This window comes from Triticum aestivum, chromosome 2A (genome assembly GCF_018294505.1).
Source record: "Triticum aestivum cultivar Chinese Spring chromosome 2A, IWGSC CS RefSeq v2.1, whole genome shotgun sequence".
Classification (NCBI taxonomy): Eukaryota; Viridiplantae; Streptophyta; class Magnoliopsida; order Poales; family Poaceae; genus Triticum; species Triticum aestivum.
In genome coordinates, this window is record NC_057797.1 from 707,149,046 (window position 1) to 707,168,944 (window position 19,899).

The 19,899-nt window shown below is 47.1% G+C and overlaps 1 protein-coding gene across 1 annotated transcript; it reads left to right on the forward strand.

Annotated features, from left to right (window-relative positions):
- Positions 1-8,791: 8,791 nt before the first annotated feature.
- On the forward strand, positions 8,792-9,473 carry LOC123186073 (FCS-Like Zinc finger 2). The gene has a single exon (XM_044597866.1). The coding sequence runs from the start codon at positions 8,906-8,908 to the stop codon at positions 9,194-9,196; it is 291 nt and encodes a 96-aa protein (XP_044453801.1). The 5' UTR covers positions 8,792-8,905; the 3' UTR covers positions 9,197-9,473.
- The last annotated feature ends 10,426 nt before the right edge of the window (positions 9,474-19,899 follow it).

Here is a 19,899-nt window from a genome sequence, read left to right on the forward strand (position 1 = left end):
ACAGGAGGAGGAGGAGGAAGACGCCTCTGGTTGAAACACTTGTTGGCATAGTGACCCTTCTGTTGGCACTTGTTGCACGTGACCTCTGAAAGCGGACGGTGATACGGAGCACTCGATCTTGGAGCTTGAGACGAAGTCTTGTTCTAAAAGCCAGGGTTGGGTGGGTGGGAAGAACCACTGCCACCTTTGCTCTTCTGCTGATACGGCTGACGGAACGGAGGAGGAGGAAGCCAATACTTCTGCTGCTTGGCCACTTGAGTAGAGAAAGAAGGAGTAACACCTCTGACTCGCTTCTTGGAAGCATCACATCTCAACTGAGCAGCCTCTTGCTTCAGTGCCATGTTGTAGAACTCATCGTACCTCAAGGGCTCAAAGAGAACAAGAGCTAGTTGAATATCTTCTCTGAGACCAGCCCTGAACTGGTATATCATGCTCTTCTCATCAGGGACGTCCTGCTTGGCAAAGCGGGCGAGCTTCTGAAACAACTTGTTGTAGTCATAGACAGACAAAGAGCCTTGCTTCAGGTTGCGGAATTCCTCACGCTTGCTTTCAACCACGCTCTGGGGAATATGATGAGCTCGGAAATCTCGGCGGAAATCATCCCAAGTGATAACACGTCCACCTCTGGAGTCCTTGTACTGCTGGAACCATTCTGCAGCTTGATCTTTGAGTTGGAAGGAAGCGAACTTAACAAAGTCCTCAGGCCTGACGTTACTGCACTCGAAATGCTTGCACAGATCCACAAGCCAATCGTCAGCATCGGTTGCCTCAACACAATTGCTGAAAGTCTTTGGCCCGTTAGCAAGGAACTGGTTGAGTGTAGCAAAGTGACTCTGATTGCTGCCTTGATTCCCTTGGTTGCCTTGATTGCGCTCTTGAAGAATTTGCATGATCAACTATGTGTTTGCATTGGTTGCGGCCATCACATCTTGCCATGCCTCTGGAGGAGGTGGAGGTGGTGGCGGATCAGGATTCGGAGTCGCGCGCGTTGGAGGAGCCATCCTAAAGAGGTTGACCACCATTAGCACATTGATAGACAATATTGAAGCTGAATCCAACGGAATGAAAATTGCAACATATAGTCTTCACATCCGAACAAAATGAACGAATGCATTCCTCTTGAAATGGTCACATATCCGTAAATTGAGAAGCCACGTAGAATTTAGGTAGAGAAATAAATCAACAAGGTACGGATCAAGAACGAATAATCGGTAAGAAATCCCAATCTCAAACCAATATTCGTAGAAGAAGAACTAGAGCTACAAGAATTTCCACCTATGAAACTCCCGAACCTTTTCGGTTATGCAATCAGGTGTTGGGGATACAGGGGAAGCATAATATCTCACCCAAACTAGCAAAGCCTACAACCAGCTGTATCCATCCTTCAACACATAACCAAGAAACCTTCGGAAACCATCTACCTCAACCTTCGAAAAGCATCTGTTATACAAGTTATGGCGATACTCCCGAACTCCCACCCCAGTACTGGGTGGCGTCGAGGTTATCTCCCCAACGAACTGCATAAAAGAGATTTTCGATGTCGGTGTACTAGACTCAGGTATTCCAGAACTGCAACGATAAAATTATGATGACAACACCTCAGAGCTCAACTCCCCGGGACACTTCCACTAAACCCCTGACAGGAGGCACCAAGACAATGTTCTCATCATAAAACCATCGAAACAATTCCAAGATACCCGCGTGATCCTCAATTTTTTTTAGTGAAATTTGAGAAGAGAAGAGTCAAAACTCTACGTCAGGATGCCTTACCAGAGCGATGAGGAGACTGGGAAGTAAAATAATTCCTAATCTCTCCGATATATAATTCCTAAATGACTCAAAACATTTTTCTAGACACAACTCGGCCACTAAAAACGATCAAGCAATGAGGCTCCTAAGGTCGGGGAAGGCTCTGATTACCAACTTGTAACACCCTCGATGCGACTATATCTCCCACGTGTCGAGGCACGACTTAGAGGCATAATCACATTGAAGGCATATGTCGCAAGTTAGGCAATCTTCACAACATCCCATGTAATATAAATAATAAAAGAGAGATAACAATAGTTGGCTTACACTCGCCACATCAATCAAGTACATAAATAACATTACATCATCCAAACACTCATGGCCCGACTACGGCGCCAAAATAAAAGATAACCCAACATGCGACACGGTCCCAATCACCCCCAACTGGGCACCACTACTGATCATCAGGAAAGGAAACATAGTATCGTTGAGAGTCTTCGTCGAACTCCCACTTGAGCTCATATGCGTCTCCAGGAGCGGAATCATCGGGCCCTGCATCTGGTGTAATAGTAATCTGTGAGCCACAGGGACTCAGCAATCTCGCACCCTCGCGATCAAGACTATTTAAGCTTATAGGTAAGGCAAGGTAAATATGTGGAGCTGCAGCAAGCGACTAGCAAATATGGTGGCTAACTTATTCGCAAAAGAGAGCGAGAAGAGAAGGCAAAGCACGAGCGAGAAACTAGAGAGCAACCTGCGCAAACATTACTCCAACACCGTGTCCACTTTCTGGACTCCGCCGAGAAGAGGCCATCACGGTAACACACTCAGTTGATTCATTTTAATTAAGTTAAGGTTCAAGTTATATACAACCGGACATTAACAAATTCCCATCTGCCCATAACCGCGGGTACGGCTTTCGAAAGTTTAATCCCTGCAGGGGAGTCCCAACTTAGCCCATGACAAGCTCTCACGGTCAACGAAGGAATAGACCTCCTCCCAAGACGTTCCGATCAGACTCGGTATCTCGGTAATTCAAGACACTTCAACAGGTTAAACAAGACCAGCAACACCGCCCGAATGTGCCGACAAATCCCGATAGGAGCTGCACATATCTCTTTCCCAGGGCACACTCAGATGAGCGCTCCATACAACTAAAACCAAACCTCGAGTTTCCCTGAGGGGGCGCTGCACAGGACTCTAGTTTGGACCAACACTCAGAGGAGCACTGGCCCGGGGGGGTTTAAAATAAGATGACCCGCGGGCTCCGGAAACCCGAGGGAAAAAGAGGCTAGGTGGCAAATGGTAAGACCAAGGTTGGGCATTGCTGGAAAAGCTTTAATCAAGGTGAACTATCAAGGGGTTCCCATTATAACCCAACCGCGTAAGGAACGCAAAATCCGGGAACATAACACTGATATGACGGAAACTAGGGCGGTAAGAGTGGAACAAAACACTAGGCGAGAGGCCGAGCCTTCCACCCTTTACCAAGTATATAGATGCATTAAGATAACAAGATAATATGATGATATTCCAACAAGAAAAAAAATATTCCAATAAGGAACGGCCTCCGATCTTCACCTGCAACTAGTAACGCTATAAGAGGGGCTGAGCAAAGCGGTAACATAGTCAATCAACGGTTTGCTAGGACAATGGTGGGTTAGAGGTTTGACATGGCAATATGGGAGGCTTGAAAGCAAGTGGTAGGCATCGTAGTATTGGCATATTAAAAGAGCAAGCAAACTAGCATAGCAAGATAGTAGTGATTTCGATGGTATGATCATCTTGCCTGCACAGTTGTCAGAGTTGACTGGATCCTCAAAAGCAAACTCAACGGGCTCCTCGTTAGCGAACTCGTCTCCCGGCTCTACCCAAACAAGACAAACAAGCAACAAGTATACAATCAACCACGTGCAAGACCAAACAATATGATGCAATGATGATATGCTATGCGGGATGCGATGCGGGATGCAAAATGCAAGATATGACAGGAAATGCATGAACCTGGCCTCAACTTGGAAAACCAAGTGTGCCACTGGAAAGATGAGATGAAATCGCTTGAAAACGATATAAAGAACGCCGGAATCGGAGTTACGGTTTGGAAATGGCAAGCGATTCAAATATGGCACCGGTCTGCGATTTACAGCAAGTAGGCATCTAAATGCAATAAAATGAACATGCTATAGCACCCAAACATGACAACAAAATACATGGAAGCGATGCACACAAGATGCTTAACAAAAGTCTAGCACTGAGTTACGGCCAATTCATCCATTAACAGGTTCAAACAAGCATGGCAAAAATGCATATGACAAACAGATCTCAAACTTAGTGAAATTAACACTTGTGTGGAATTTCAGATCATGTTGCACTTTTCGGAGCAATAAAACTACATGCTACAGGACCTGAACATGGCAAAGTAAAGCATGGCATGGAGATAATCAAAGAGCTTAACAAAAGTCCCTTAGTGACCTTGAGCCAAAAGGGATCAGAAAATACCATTGCAAACATGTGAACATAGCAAAAACATAATCAGTTTTCAGACTTAGTGAAAATTGGCACATGCTGAAATATAACTCAAGTAGGCATGTTTACGAGCTCGATGCACTCACTACGGTGCAAGTCATGGCAAGACAAGCATACACCCATCAAGAAGGCACAAAAGTCAATCTAGACATGGCAAGAACAAAAGCATAGTATGCATGTATCAACTACAACATCATCGGCAAAATTGCAAACAAGTTGACAATCTTCCCAGATTCACAAAGTAGCAAAAGTAGAGCTCGATTGAATCAAGCTAGGATGCTCCATAATTTCAAACAAAGATATGGATGGATAAAGCACTACAAGGTTAACAAAACATCCTTACTGATTATCCTCAAAAGTGGCACGGATCACTAGCAAACAACATGAACATATGGCATCATGAGATAAATAGGTCCAGGACTTGGTGAAATTACTAAGTCCCTGAAAACAGAATTAGCAAGTGCACCACTTTGCAAGCTTGCACTAGTCACCGCACACATCACAAAAATACATGGGTTGCACCTCTGGAAAGATGACAAAACCATTAACAAAACACATGTAGAGCATCAGGGCATATCATGCACACATTAATCATGGCAAAAATGACAAAATCCTAAATGGAGTAGCAGATCTGGCAATTAACTCAAGTAACCCTGTTCTAACAGCATTTCGGGCATCAAGATGAACTCAAATGAAAATGATGTAATGGAATGAAATGATGTACTCTCAAAGATGAACAGTTTGATATGCTATACGCATGAATCGGAGCTACGAATGCAAAGTTACGGAGCTAGGAACATGAGTACTTAGATCGGAATTACTGGGACTTGGAGAAAAAAACGCCTCCGAGATCTAGGGTTTGCAGGATTACGAGGACGGCCGGATCTTCGCCGGAACAGTGCTCGGGGCTGCCGGAGAGGTCGAGGTGGCCGGAGTTGGAGATAGACGGGGCGGCGGCGCGCGCAGGCGGCTGCGGCTCGGAGGAGAGGGAGGTGGCGGCGCGGCGGCTCGGAGGAGAGGGAGGCGGCGGCGAGGTGACGGGTGCCACGTGGTAGGAGGCGGTTGGCTGGCGGCGGTGTGTCCGCCCCGGGCGGACAATGTCCGGCGGCGCGCGGTGGAAAATTAGGGTTTGGGAGGTAGGAGGAGATCCGAAAATCGGGGGGTGTTTAAATAGACATAGAAGGAGCTAGGAGAGTTCAAATGAGGTGCGGTTTTTGGCCACGCGATCGTGATCGAACGCTCTAGATGATGGAGCAGAGTTTGGTGTGTTTTGGGCCAAATTAGAGTGGTGTTGGGCTGCAACACACACGAGGCCTTTTCGGTCCCTCGGTTAACCGTTAGAGTATCAAACGAAGTCCAAATGATACGGAACTTGACAGGCGGTCTACGGGTAGTAAACCAAGGCCACTTGTCAAGTCTCGGTCCAATTCGGAAATGTTTAAACCCCACACATGAAAGAAAGTTAGAAATGACCACCGGAGGAGAACGAAGCGCCGGAATGCAAAACGGACAACGGGGAAAATGCTCGAATGCAAGAGACGAACACGTATGTAAATGCAATGCACATGATGACATGATATGAGATGCATTACAATGACAACAACACACGGAGACAAAAACCCGAACCCGAGAAAATAAATATAACTTAACACCGGAAACGGCAAGAGTTGGAGTACAAATTGAGAAAGTTACATCCGGGGTGTTACAGTCATCGAGGACGAGGTTGCCGAGGTCGGGGAAGAAGTCGTCGCTGCCAGCAGTCGCGCGAGTGCGCTCCCCAAAAACCTGATCGTCCCTCTCCCGTACAGGATCACGAGAGGCGGGGTTCCGCAGGCCTGCTGTCCCTTCTCGCGGTGCACGCCGGAAGGAGCGATGGAGAAGACTTGCTTGGCGGCGCAATGATCTGGAACGGTGGTGAGAAACCATACGAAGCGACCGCGGCTAGGGTAGACGTCTGCCTGACTATATAGTGCGGGCCGGGTAGGTCGTGGGAGTAAACCCCACGTCCGAGTCGTCACGAACCAAAAGAATCGGAAACGGTTCAGTAATTAACGCGTCCGTTAATTATTAATTAATGACTCAACGTGCATAGCTCTGTCCTCGGCTCGGCTCAATCCCGCGGCGCGGCGAGCGAGGAGGAGGAGCGCGCGTGTAGGTCTCCTCTTCTCATGCTCATACAAGTGGTAGAAGAGCTCACCTTATAAAGATGTGCAACTTTCTCTCAACTTTCGGGGTGGGACTAAACTTTAGCCTCACTCACTCCACTCACATGTGTGCATGAATGGGCCAAGAGAATTTCAAAATTTTAGTTGGGTTTTGGGCCAAAGGCCTACTAGCAAAATTCCAACAATTTCTTGGTCACGTGCTAGCGCTAAGGAGCTCAAATCGAGTCCAACAATTCTTGGCACCAATATAGATATGTATATATAAGTGCACTCCTTTGGAAGGACACCGCCACTGAGGTGTTCAGATCATGGTGATGTTTTTTGGACGCCAAAGCGACAACAAAGATGGAGGAGCTCACATCGGAGTAGGGCACACCTCCTACAGAGAAAATGCCAACTCCGACCACCGCTGCATCCTCAACTCCGGTAGTGGCCACCTCCTTCCTCCACTCTGGTGGGTAAGTCTTATCTCAAATTCTGGGAATCCAAAATAAGGCAAGCAAAAAATATATTTTAATTTCATTTGGCTCCGATTCAAATTACGAGTTTACTCGCAGTCCAAAGAACAAAACTCCCCATCTCAATATCCTGTCTGATTTGATATTGCTCCTCTATTTAATTCTTGGAGCCCAATATCTACATCTAAACTTATATGTTGTTTCTTTTTTGAGTTTTAAATACTTTGTCCTCAATCGTAATTAGTTTAGTTAAATCCCAGTCGCCAGAACTGTAATCCAAGGATGAATTTACTTCATTTATGTTGTTGGCAGATCCATAATATTTCATGTTTATAACGAAGAGTATATGCAAAATATCTCAGGTTAGAAGCTACTCCAATATATCTCATGTTTTTTGGGATCAAAACAACTATCATTAATCAATGGAAAACAATTGTTTATAATCATTTGCAAGGGAATATATCGGGTACTCTGGGATGTTGTCGGCAAGCACAGCAGCTTCGAGGGAAAGGATGTTGCATTCCCTCTTAATAACCTTAATGGAAACAACAAAAAATATTTCATGTTTCTAACTAAGTCTATACACAAATACCTCAAGTTTCTAACAAAGAGTGTATGCAAAAAAAATCACATGTTGAAGTTGTACAACTGTATACCATTCAAATTATTTCAATTGGTTGATGGTTACATAATTTATGGCTACGTAACCATGTATGTGTTTAGAGGTGCATGCGAAAGCCACTCACGGAGTTTATCTATATTGTTTTCTTCAACTACGAGTGCTATACAACTCGTGTCCTATTTCGAAATGGTAGTTTGTCCACAAAGATGTGCCAAGATATGACACATGTTATGGGTTACAAAATATACTACATACAACCTCCATTTCAAAATTGGTGATGCTTTCAATAACTTGCACCTAGACTGCTCGATTTTTGACTATGTATATGAAAATATATTACAAAAAAAAAATCGAAAGAAAGTAACATGTGGCGAAAGTCATTTCTTTGTTGCTTTCACCTTTAAATTTGCAAGCATATATACTATACAAAATAGTGGTAACGTTTTTATCTCAGATATGTTGTCCAAGTCTAGAGCTTTATGTATTTCAAAACGAGGATGTGATTAAGAGGGAAATATATAATAAAAGAAGTAATTGTAGTAGTTCTCTTTTTAATTTTGTCCAACCTATCGATGAAAATAATAATCATTCTTTCACTTCATTAAGAAAAAAAATTAATTTTCAAAGGCTTCAGAACATATCATCCGCAATTGCTTCACTAAACTCTTGATCATTATTTCAAACACATAATATAGATACATACTTTTTTTCCCATACAATACCAATAACTGACGATACAAGTGCTCGCATATCAATCTAACGCCACTTGAAAATTGTAGTCTAGCTCTCGAAATTTATATTTGATCTAAGAACCTGTAGCAGTGGAACATATGTTCACTAATACAGGACTCTTCAAAAATGATAATGATCATTTGCCGATATATTAAAAAAAATATGTTACATCCACATGTGATATTTTATTAAGCATAATATTTGCTGTTGTAATAAGACCATATTATTTCGTTTCAGATAACATGAATACCCATAAAACTAAAAGTTATATTCTCTAACACTTCGCATTTTGAAAGTAAAATCCTGACACTTGGAACTGACGAGATGCCCTTGCGTTTACCCGGGCCACTTTGCTAGTTTCACATTAAAAAAAACAAAGGACAAACTTGGGGAACTTTTTCTTGCAACTTGGGGAATTGGCTCTATAGCTAAAGCCACACGCTCATGAGTCACGAACTGTCCTGTATTTCCACGTCCATCCGCACGCACCAGAGCACCATATATACCGGAGCCTTCCCCTCCGCTTCACCCAACTCGCTCGCTTCCCTCTTCCTCTGTCTCCCTTCGCCCCACACCGAAAGCAGCAGGCAAGCGCACCACCATTCTACGCTCTGCTCAGCTTTGCTCGAAACTCGCCTCCACACACGCCCACAATGGCAGCTTCAGTAGCTTGCTCCTTCTTCTTTGACGCGGAGCTGCTCGCCGAGCCCGGCATGCCCGCGCTGGACGCGTGCGCGCTCTGCGCCAAGCCGCTGGCTCGCGACAGCGACATCTTCATGTACAAGGGGGACACGCCCTTCTGCAGCGAGGAGTGCCGCGACGAGCAGATGCAGCTCGACGCCATCTCCGCCAGGCAGGCCGCCCGGAGGCAGCAGCGGTTCTCGTCGGGAGCGGAGGCCCGGCGCGGGCACCAGGAGTACAGGAAGGTGTCCGTCGCGAGCTAGCCGGCTAAGCTCGTCGCCTAGTAGAGTAGAGCCCGGCTTGAATCAACGGGATCTCAAGAATCACCGATCTGGCGAGACGAAGGAGACTGATCTCTCCGGTTTCTCGCCTGAGCCGGAGAGGCAGTGAAGGATCTGAGAAAAAGTTCATGTGCTGAGGCTCCGGCCATCTGGATCGCCCGCTGGACGCATCCTTCTCCTAGCTCCTTTTTCCTCTGTGTGCTTGGTGCAGCACCCATATGTAAATCGAAACCATTTTGAATCCCTGTTTGGACACAAACTTTTGCCCACAGATCATGACTTATCTGGGCTATACATTTTCCGATCAGCGTTCATCTCTCGATCGATCATGCGCCTTAAGGGAAATCGAGTATTCGTATTTCATAGAGCATCTAGGCGCTGCACCATGAAATTTCTTAAGGTTAGGCGCGCAGACACCGCTTGAATGAGAGTATGTATGCCGCTCTGTTATGAATCAAACTGCCGTGCAAAATTCCTCGGTTAATCATGTAGACAGGGGATGGACTTGCACAAGACTTGAGAAGATTCCAACTTTAGTTAAGTTAGTGCGCGCTACAGGAAAAGGTAGGAAAAGAGACATGAAAAGAGATTCGTTAAGCATTCACTTCACTTTCGTCTAGGGTATTGTATTTTCTGACGAGCAATTCATGGTCCTTAGGAGTAAATGCATTGAGCGGAAAGAAGGATTATCATTTCACTAGAAATCATATTTGTATTTGAAATGTTGCACAAAAACTATACTCCCACAAGTAGTAGTAGTAGTAGTTTTTTTATGGTTACATACTTGAATGTTGACGTTTACAAGCACGCTGTTGAAATATATTGCCCACCCCTTCCATCAGTTCGGACTTTTGGATTTGTTAGCTGAAGCATGAATTCAATATGGTATAAGCTAGACGTGAGGGGGGAGTGTTAAAATATATTGCCCGCCTTTCTCCATAAGTTTGGACTTTTGGATGAGTTGACTGAAGCATGAATTCAATACACATATATAGTTCTAGCTAACCGTTGTCACATTGAAATACTCCCTAATGATCTAAACGCTCTTATATCTTTACGGAGAGAGTAGTATACAGGTTCTGCATCGTTGCAAGTGTGGTGACCGTAGAACGCTGGAGGCAACGATCGATCCCGGAGGAAGCACGTCACGTCCTGGTTGGATCCGACGGACGCATGGCATGTCCCCGAATGTGTGAGAGCACGGTGCTTCCGAGTGTGACAGCGCATGGACGGCCACCGCCCACGCCTTACTCGTGCAGCCGAGCTTTGCCCCTCGGACGCTCCATTGCCGGCCGGCCACGCACACCGGCGCACGTCGTTTTAGCCGCGTGCTTCCAAGCAAAACCCTCCGAGCACCGGATTCTGCTCTACCCCCTTTTCCTCGCCCAGCTGCGCGTTTCGCAAGCGACATGGTGCCACGGACTCCCCGCTCGGTGAAAACGTCAGCATTTGTTTACCGCTGCTACTGGCCAAGTATACTAGCCAGCCAGTGCCCCCGCAACAAAGCGACTGTGCTTGGGCGTGAAGTTTCTTGAGTATAGAAATTAGGGCACAAATCTCAGCGAAGCAAAAGCTAGCTGTGCTTGCTTCCCGGAAAGAGGCCTCGCCGTCGTAGCCAGATGCCATTGGCGCCCCGGGTTCTCTTTCTCTATACTCCAAGTGGCCGCCGCTGCTCACGAGGGCGGCTATGGGGTAATTATCAACGGCCAAATCCCTGTAGTGGCAGTAGAGTACTAGTAGTACTAGTACTAATTGAACCGTCCTGCACAGAGAGATGATTGGACGACGCAAAGCCAAAGGTAGCACCGCGCCCTAGCTCAGATTCTTGAGGCGTGCAGGGTGCAGCTGCAGGTGCGTCTCGCCAAAAGCCAAAGCGCACACCCAAAACCGGCCAGGCTCCGTGAAGCACAAGCTTGTGACGAGCATATCAAACTACGTGTTGGACGTAGGCGCCATCGACTCTGCTACGTAGCCCGGATCGAAGCGGGAATCTGCCAAGGCGTCAAGCGTCCCCTCACCAGTAATGACGCGAATCTCGATGTGGGTACTTTGTACATGGTGTGCACGGTGCACCAACACGAGCCATGATTCCCGTCGAGAGAAAGGGAAGGTGGCCGGGGGAGCTAGCTTGTTCCCGGTCCATGGCATGGAGACTGTTTTATTGTATGCCTAACCATGTGGGTGTGTGTTGCCATCTCGTTGGCTGGCGAGAAAGCCTAACCCATGATTAGTGTCAGTAGTGTGTCGCGGTTGCTTTAGTTAAACCCAGTGTTTAGAGGCCGCCTAATGTACGATTAGATTCGAGCGCACGTGATGGATAACTCCATCCATCCAGGTACACCGAATGTATTCCCTCGTATATACTGGTACCCTGCATTCTCTAGCGTGTGTCTGTGCGTGTGTGCTGGGAAAGGAGCAGCATCGCAGCAAGGCGGAGCATGTAAAAAACAGGGTTAATTGGTGTGCAAGTAAAGAAGGGAACTGGTACGAAAATAAATGCTTCAACTTGCTTGCTACGCCGGCCGGCCGGCCGATACACGTGCGACGGTTGAGATCTATAGCTAGGTGTGGCATGCATGTGCATGTGCGCCCATGCGTCCTCGTCAGCCATGAGTGTGACACGAACGTATCCATCCGTGTCTGCCTCGGCTAAGTCGCTGGAGACAATGTGGTTAGCGAACAAACAGCAGTTGTTTGCGCGGTTCATGCTAGCAAGGTATAGGTATGGCCACTGTGTCAGCCGAACAATTAGCTACTTCTTTTTCTTCTTCTTGTCCGCTAACCACCGTAGGCCATCGTATTGCAATTCCTCGGCCTCCAACATTATTCGGGACGTGCATCTATTTGTAGGTACGTATCAGCTACGTATGCATATGTCAATGCAAAGTTGGTAACAACAAGAAGCAGTGGCGAAGACAGGCCTGGGGCAGCTAGGGCTATAGCCCCAGGCCTAGAAACAACTTCCTTTGTAATTTTTTCATGCAAAGCATAGAAAATCATAAAAGTTCATCACTCAACATAGCACAGCCCTAGACGTAATCTGCATCTAGCTCCGCCACTGATAAGAAGCCGCTTTGACGAGACGACTGATAACGAGAAACGAATCCCTTTCATGTTGATGTTTGGTGGTTGAATAGCTGAGCCGCTGGTGTCTGGTACAATTTCTTTCATGTTGGTGTTGGGTGGTTGAGAGTCGAGACGCTGAATTCACGGTTTCAAGAAGAATTATTCTGAGAATTTTAAACGCGAAGATTCTAGAGGTGCCCGGTCGGCCGGGTAGACTTCCGTTCCTTCTTCCACCGGCTATCAGAAATCTGGGATCACTTATTCCCATTTGTTTTTCACTAGATTTCTGCGACACTTGGATTCCCTTGAGTATACTAGTACATCATTTTAAGTGTTACAAGTACAAGATGAGAGGAGATATACTTAACAACGAAGGCCAGTTTCCGTATGCTACGCCGTGTCATACTTTCTTTTTTTCGCGAATCTACGTCGTGTCATGTGACTGATACTTGCACGAAAGGTTCTTATTCTTTTCTATTCTTTTTTTTTTGCGGGAATACATACATTAAGGTTCCTTTCTGCCCGATTTAAGAATCTCTAGCTGGGTCATGCATGACTCAGCCCAACCTGCATTTTTTTTTGTGTTCCTTGTGCTATTCTTTTTTGTTGGTGAGGAATCTAGCGAACGCCAATCAATAATCAGAACAGCTTTTGTGTGGAATAATCAGGGAAGTTAATTCAGTCAGCTGACCCGGCTAAGTCAAGCGTGACTATACAGAGTGCAATTATTTTGGTCACATCAGGGTGATATAGTTGACCCCAAGAAACAGCCGCTTCAGCCCCATTGAACCGTTGATCTACGATATACAGTATTTTACCACCATCGAGGAAGAAATCGTCCGTTCAATTTGACTTCTTGATCTGTCCCCCCTTGCAAGGTTTGTTCCCGTTCCAATTTACCTAAGCGCAGTCTTACTAAGTGCACTAGATAACACGCTAAAAGCAGGTTCAAAACACTGATGCCCTATTTTTGTACCCGTATCAAGTTACACGTTGAAGCAGACAAGAGTAACACGCGCCACGGGGGCTATGATGCCAACAATTGACAGCCGTCCACTCACGAACGAACGAACAAGCTAGCTAAGGTAGCCGGGCTCAGCAGTACAAAACGCCACACAATGTCGACATTCTGCATTTGCCTCGTCAGAGCGACACTTTTTCCTGTGGCGACCGTGAATCTCCAGTGACAGCACCTGCAGTATGAACGATGCGACAGTGAAAACAGAAGAAGAAGGGAAAATGAAAAGAAAAAACACGACAAACATCGATGCAGCGCGTTGCGCCCACTGAGCTGGCCGCGCCCGAAAACGACGGCGGTGCGAGTGGCAACAAAATACTACGCAGCCGTCAAGCTCGGCGATGAATATGATACCACCACCGACGTCTCTTTCGTCTCGAATCTAAAATATTGTGGGAGCAAAAGAACTGGTACTTCCCGAAATAAATTAAGGAGCCGTTTATTGATTAGCTAAGTGAAGTAAGCGAGACGAACATTGAACAAGCAATTCTTCATACTGCTAGATTCAACAGTCTCAATAATTGAGATCATTAACATGGACACCTAACCCAACTTAGAATTGTATATGTGGCTGACGACTCGGTGCTGTCATGGATTCTCAGTTTTTAATGTTGGGAATGGGTGTTTCTGATTGCCAGTGTTTATGCCAGTGAGTTGATCGTGAGTGGTTCCTTTTCTATGCGAGAAAATGACCCCTTGACAGGGCCGTACCATATGTATGATTTGTAAGCACTCAATACTCAAGGCCAAAACCCCCCTCCGTCTCTACCAGATGATGTAGATGCAAAAAAAAAAATTACATCTCCGTCTCCTGAAGATGTAAAATAGGACACCTCGCGATGCAAATTTGCATCTCCACCTTTTGAAGATGTAAAAACGCGAGTGGCGCGCCAACTGCCTAACTGCTTTGATTTGGCTTTCCCGCGACCGCCCGCCGCCCACCCGACTTCACCGTCTGCCGATTTCGCCCAAAATCAACGCCGCTACCGCCCGCCTATCCCCCGCCGCCTGCCTCGTTGTAGTAGCGACTGCTGTCCCCCGCAACCGCCAATTCGTTTTCGGCCGCCGCTTCAAATTGAAGCTTCGTCGGATGTCCGACTGTTGTAAAGCTTTCCATGGCGAGGTCGTGCACGGGCTGGGCTTGTTCCTAGCCAAGACCCGCCGCCGGAGGTAGGGGAGGCGCGCCACGCCACCTGTCTCCAACATTCTTCACGCCACGCCAAGCCGGCCGCCCGCAGCGCCAAGCTCCTGTCGTCTTCTCTGCAGGGCTGCGGCCATCTGCTCTGCCGAGCCGCCATCGCCGTTGAACCGCTGCCCAACCGCATCCAACCGATTTCTTCGACCCCACAAGCAAGGTGTTCGACGAAATTCCCCCAAGGTAAGAAATCGAGCAAATTTGAAGGTTTATTTATTGGGGTTAGAGAGGTATTTTGACGATGATTTCCGCATTGTAGATGAGCTCGTGTGACTCCTCTTTCATGGACGATTCATTTTAGGATGTGGAATTTGTTTTGAATGAAGAAGAGGACATTGCTATGCTAGTGGCGATGCACAAGAAGAAGAAGAAGAAGCCGAAGCACATCGGTTCCGTGTATGGCAGTACACAGCCGTGCTGCCGGCGGCCGGTTTGATCTTGTTTGTTGCATTGTGCAATAACTTTGTTGTATTTGTGGTGCATTTGATCTTGTGAATTTGATGAGTTATATAATAATTTTATATTGTGGGCATGTGAAATTTTTAAGTTGTTTTCAGGATGTTTTATTTCAATTTGTGCTGCTATACAATGGATGTACACTGCCGCGCGGTCGGCGGACAGTTTTACATCTCCACTTCACATTATCTATTGGAGTTGTTTTTTTACATCTTCAATATACATCATCTGTTGGAGTTACCTCTTTTTTGGAGATGTAAAAAACACTTTTTGCAGATGTAAATTTTTACATCTCGAGATTTGCATCTTCTATTGGGGATGCCCTTAAAAAGATGGCATTTGGCAGAAAGAACCATGGTGTTTACATATCGGTTGATGTTCTCCATTTACTTTGTATTTGTGCATTAATCCCGAAAATTTATGCACAGAAATGTCACCTCTCCCTAGCGTTATATAGTAAAAATATTTGTTGTTGCCCTGCTACTAAGAATCAGTAGTAGTATGGAGGGGCATTGTGAACGAAAGATTGTCAGTGAAAAGAAAATAATATGTATGTAAAGAATAGTGGTCGTTCCCTCCCACGGGACGATAGAACCCTCTCCGGTACTGAGCACCGTCGCCGAGGATATCGTGGATCTTCTTGTTCCTCAAGTCCATCCACCTCCGTTGTCGCTTCTTACTCAACTGTTGCCACCTCCTCATCCTCTTCACTTGTGTGGATTTGTTTGGTCGGGGCCTGTCTTTCTTGGTTGCTTGGTGGCGCTGAGGAGCTCATATTTGGACAGATAATTCTTGGTCACCGTCATAGAGGTGCTTAGATCGGGGCAATCCTTCTTGGATGCCGACACTGAGGTACTTAGATTGTGGCGGTCTTTCTTGGGAGGCAACGCGATAACAACGGTGGAAGAGCTTGCATCAGGGTCGGTCACACCTCATCGCAGAAGATGCCAACCTTCATGCTCAAATTTGGCCACCGCTGCATCCTCAACTCCGGTCGCGACCATCTCCTTATCCCACTATGGTAACTGTCATGCCTCCTATTTCGGGATTCCAAAACAAGGCAACCAAACAACATTGGGAAATTAATTGGCTCCAACTTAAATTACGAGTTTACTCACCATCCAAACAACAAAACTTGAAGTGTAGCCCAATTCAATATCTCAGCTCATTTGGCATTGAACCTCAGTCTAATTCCTCCAGCCCAATATTTACATCCAAACATAAATTCTTGTTTTTTCTCTTGGGTCTAATTTTCATATTTTGTCTACATGGTCAATAATTTAGTTAAATCACAGTCATCAAATGCATAACCCGAAGCCAAATTTACTTTATGTTTCTCATGATTCTAACGAAGAGTATGCAAAATATCTCACGTTAGATGCTAATCACAAATATCTCATGTTTCTAACAAAGTGTATATGCAAAATATCTTTTGTTAGAAGATACTATGAAAACAAACGTGTTGTTGACAGATCCAAAATATCTTATGTTTCTAAAAAGGAGTATTATGCAAAATATCTCGCCTATCTGTTGAGTTGCTATGGTTCACAAGTCATTGCACGGTACTTCGTACCTATCTTCAACAGCCCTAGATATTATGATGGAATCAAGCATCAGTTGCTTTAGCGCACACTTTATCCCCCAAGTTGCATGGCATGCTTAAAAGAGAAACACGCCACCAACGACACATTGCACGCCATACATCATCCTAGACGAAGACTTCACAGATCACAAATGTGTTGCTTTCTTTAGAGTGAACTGAGCTTCCGATCGCAGTTTGCAGGCCCCTCATGGTCTCAAGCCGAGTAGGCGGATTGTCGTCAAATCAGGCAGCCGCACCTACTGCGCCCCTGTTTCTCCATAGAGCGGTTCAGTTTAGTTTATGCAGTATTACTAGCACGAGAGTCGAGAGAGAGATTGATGGAGCCAACCCGCGGCACAAGCGAAGCCGGAATCCCTCGCATAATTGGATGTGACCTGTACAGATGTACTGGAGATGATCAACGGGACGGTGGGAAAACAGAAGCGGAGAAATGAATAAATATCAAACGGTTGGTCGACACAACTAAAGATTCTGCTCGCTCCTTTTATTTTCAAAAAAGAAAAAAAGATTCTGCTCGCTGGAATAATGGTGCTACTTGCTACTCCCTCCGTTTTTTAGTCTGCATATAAGATTTGATTAAAGTCAAACTTCATAAAGTTTGGTCAACTTTATACAAAAAAATTATTAACATCTACAATACTAAAGCTATATGGTATTAAAGATTATTTCATGATGCATCTAACAATATTGGTTTCATATTATGAATCTTAATATATTTTTATATAAACTTAGTCAAAGTTAAGAAAGTTTTACTTTGATCAAATCTTATATACAGACAGAAAAAACGAAGAGAGTAGTATCGGTAGTGCGGCCATGGACCACCCGTCCACCCCCACGGCTCCACCAACACTTTTTTAGAAAAGGAGAAGGACCCCGGTCTCTGCATCTGAACGATGCATACGGCCACTTTATTAATTATTCTCACAAGACTTTACAAAGTCATACAACAATAAGACTAAAGTCATCGTCTAAGCAACAACTGTCTCAACTCCTATCTAATTGATGAAGGGGCGCTGATAGCCTGGGCCTAATACCAGACAGACATCGCAGCTAAATCAAAACATCTAAGACCCGAGGTCCCAACCAGGACGCCTGCCGGGTATGGGGCACCTACCAGTCCGGCACACTCCTCAACCAGGATGCCTGCCGGGTATGAGGCCGCCGCAGCCATCTGCCATCAATCCATCTTTAGTGTTGTACTACTGCATCCACCTTGCCCGGCCTCTCTGCCATCGATGCCACCACGACGCCTGATAATGTCACCCTCCTGCGCGAGTCCCTCGCCACACATCGGGCGCCGAGTCTCCAATGTGCCATGCCGCCGAGATACGCCACCATTAACGTGTAGGATGAATCACCGCTCCACCAAATATTCTGTCCACTGGTCCCTCAAGCTCGTCTACACCTCCAAGAATGACGCCACAAGAGGGAAACGACACAATAGTGTCGCCGTCATCCGATGTACTGATCTAGGATTTTCCCCCGGAGGTAGCAGATAGTGGTATGGAACTTCTGAACAGCGATGCCTTCAACAAGGGAACGACACTGAATAGTGCCGGCCTCGGCAGCAGCCGCGAGCAGGTCTTCACCCAGATCTGTTCCAATGGCCTCCATCAAGCGTCTTGTGCATGGATCATCCACCACTGCATCCGCGTCGTCGCCCGTCGCGAGTCCACAGCCGCCGACACATCCTCCGCCGTCCGGGCCGCCGCCCCGGGATCCAGCCCTCGTTGGCCGCCGGATCTCACAGCCCCACCACGAAGCCACCGAGCCCCACCTCGCCGTCGAACGCCGCCCGCCGCAAATAAACGTCCACAACCCCACCATGGAGTCGCTGAGCACTGTCCGTCGACACGACACGCACCACATCGAGGGAGGCCAACGGGGGCGGAGAAGCTAGATCCGGCCAAGCCCGACCAGGATCCAGCCTCTCCCCGCGCTGAAGCCACTCCCGCGGCCTTGCATCTCGCCCACGTCCAAGGCGACGTAGGTAGCGCATGCGCGCACAACGCCGTGGAGAGGGGAAACGCCCCGCCACCACCTTCCCTGGGGCACACGTGGACTTCGCCGGCGGCCCCTCCAGCGGCGGCGAAGCGAGGGAGGGGACGAGGAGGACCTGGCGATGGCGGCACTAGGGTTCCCCCGTGTTGCCCGGTGCGACGGGGGGGGCGAGGGGGCCGATCTCACGGAGCAACACCTCATCAGGTAACCCTCACGGCCCACCAACATGCGCCCTGGTTTTGATTTGTCCGTGGCAACCTGATTACCAAGCCTGCTTGGGATTTGCTACTTGGTTACTGCAGTACTAGGCCCTCTTCTACAGGACATGTTTGTGCTAGTGGCCCGGTGGTACGTGTTATGTGGGTCCAAAAGAAAAGGTCTTGCATAAGGGGGAGTTTTTTGTGGAGGAAATAATATCTTGCATACCACTTGTGTTCACCCAATATATAGTTTTTTTGCGGGAGAAATTTCTAATCTATTCATCAATCATGGTAGTACAGAGAACACAAGAGGTAATAAAAATTATGACTAGGTCTATGGACCACCTAGCGACGAGTACAAGCACTGGAGCGAGCCGAAGGCGCGCCGCCATCATCGCCCCTCCATCATTGGAGTCTGGCAAACCTTATTATAGTAGACAGTCGGGAAGTCGTCGTGCTAAAGCCCCAAAGGACCAACACACCAAAGCAGCAACCATCGCCGATAAAGAGAGTTGTAGATTGGAAAGATCAACCCTGGAACCACACGAACAAAGACGGACAAAAACTGGATCCAAAGAGATCCACCGAAGACCAGCACCGATCGAATCCCATGAGATCCGACGGAGACACACCTCCACACACTACTGGAATCTGGCATTTTGCCGTCTGCCTCCTCTTTGTCGTCTGCCAGCTGACGGCAAAGAGCCTCTTTGACGTCTGCTTCTACAAAGCGGACGACAAAGAAAGGGCTAATGGCAAAAACACTATTTGCCGTCGACCAACTCTTTGTCGTCCGCCAGCAGACGGCATAGAATCTTTGCCGTCTGCTAGCGGACGACAAAGAATGAGGGTGGCCCACTACTGAGAACCACCTAACGGACACTTTCTTTGCCGTCCGCTAGCAGACGACAAAGAAAGTGGCTAAGCTAACATCCGTTAGCTAGGATCTTTGACATCTGCTGGCGGATGACAAAGAACCGTGCCCTAACTAAAATCCATCGACGCCCGCTCGTGCCCCATATCTCTGTCCCCTCTCTCTCTCCGCCCGCGCCCGAGCCTACGCCGCCCCGCGCCACCCCGCCCCCGTGCCACCCCCGTTGCCGCGCCGCCCCAGCAGCCCCGGTGACCCCCTTCCCCGCCCCGCGC

Coding starts and splice junctions, on each gene's coding strand:
- LOC123186073 (XM_044597866.1), top strand. CDS start 8,906: ATGGCAGCTTCAGTAGCTTGCTCCTTCTTCTTTGACGCGGAGCTGCTC.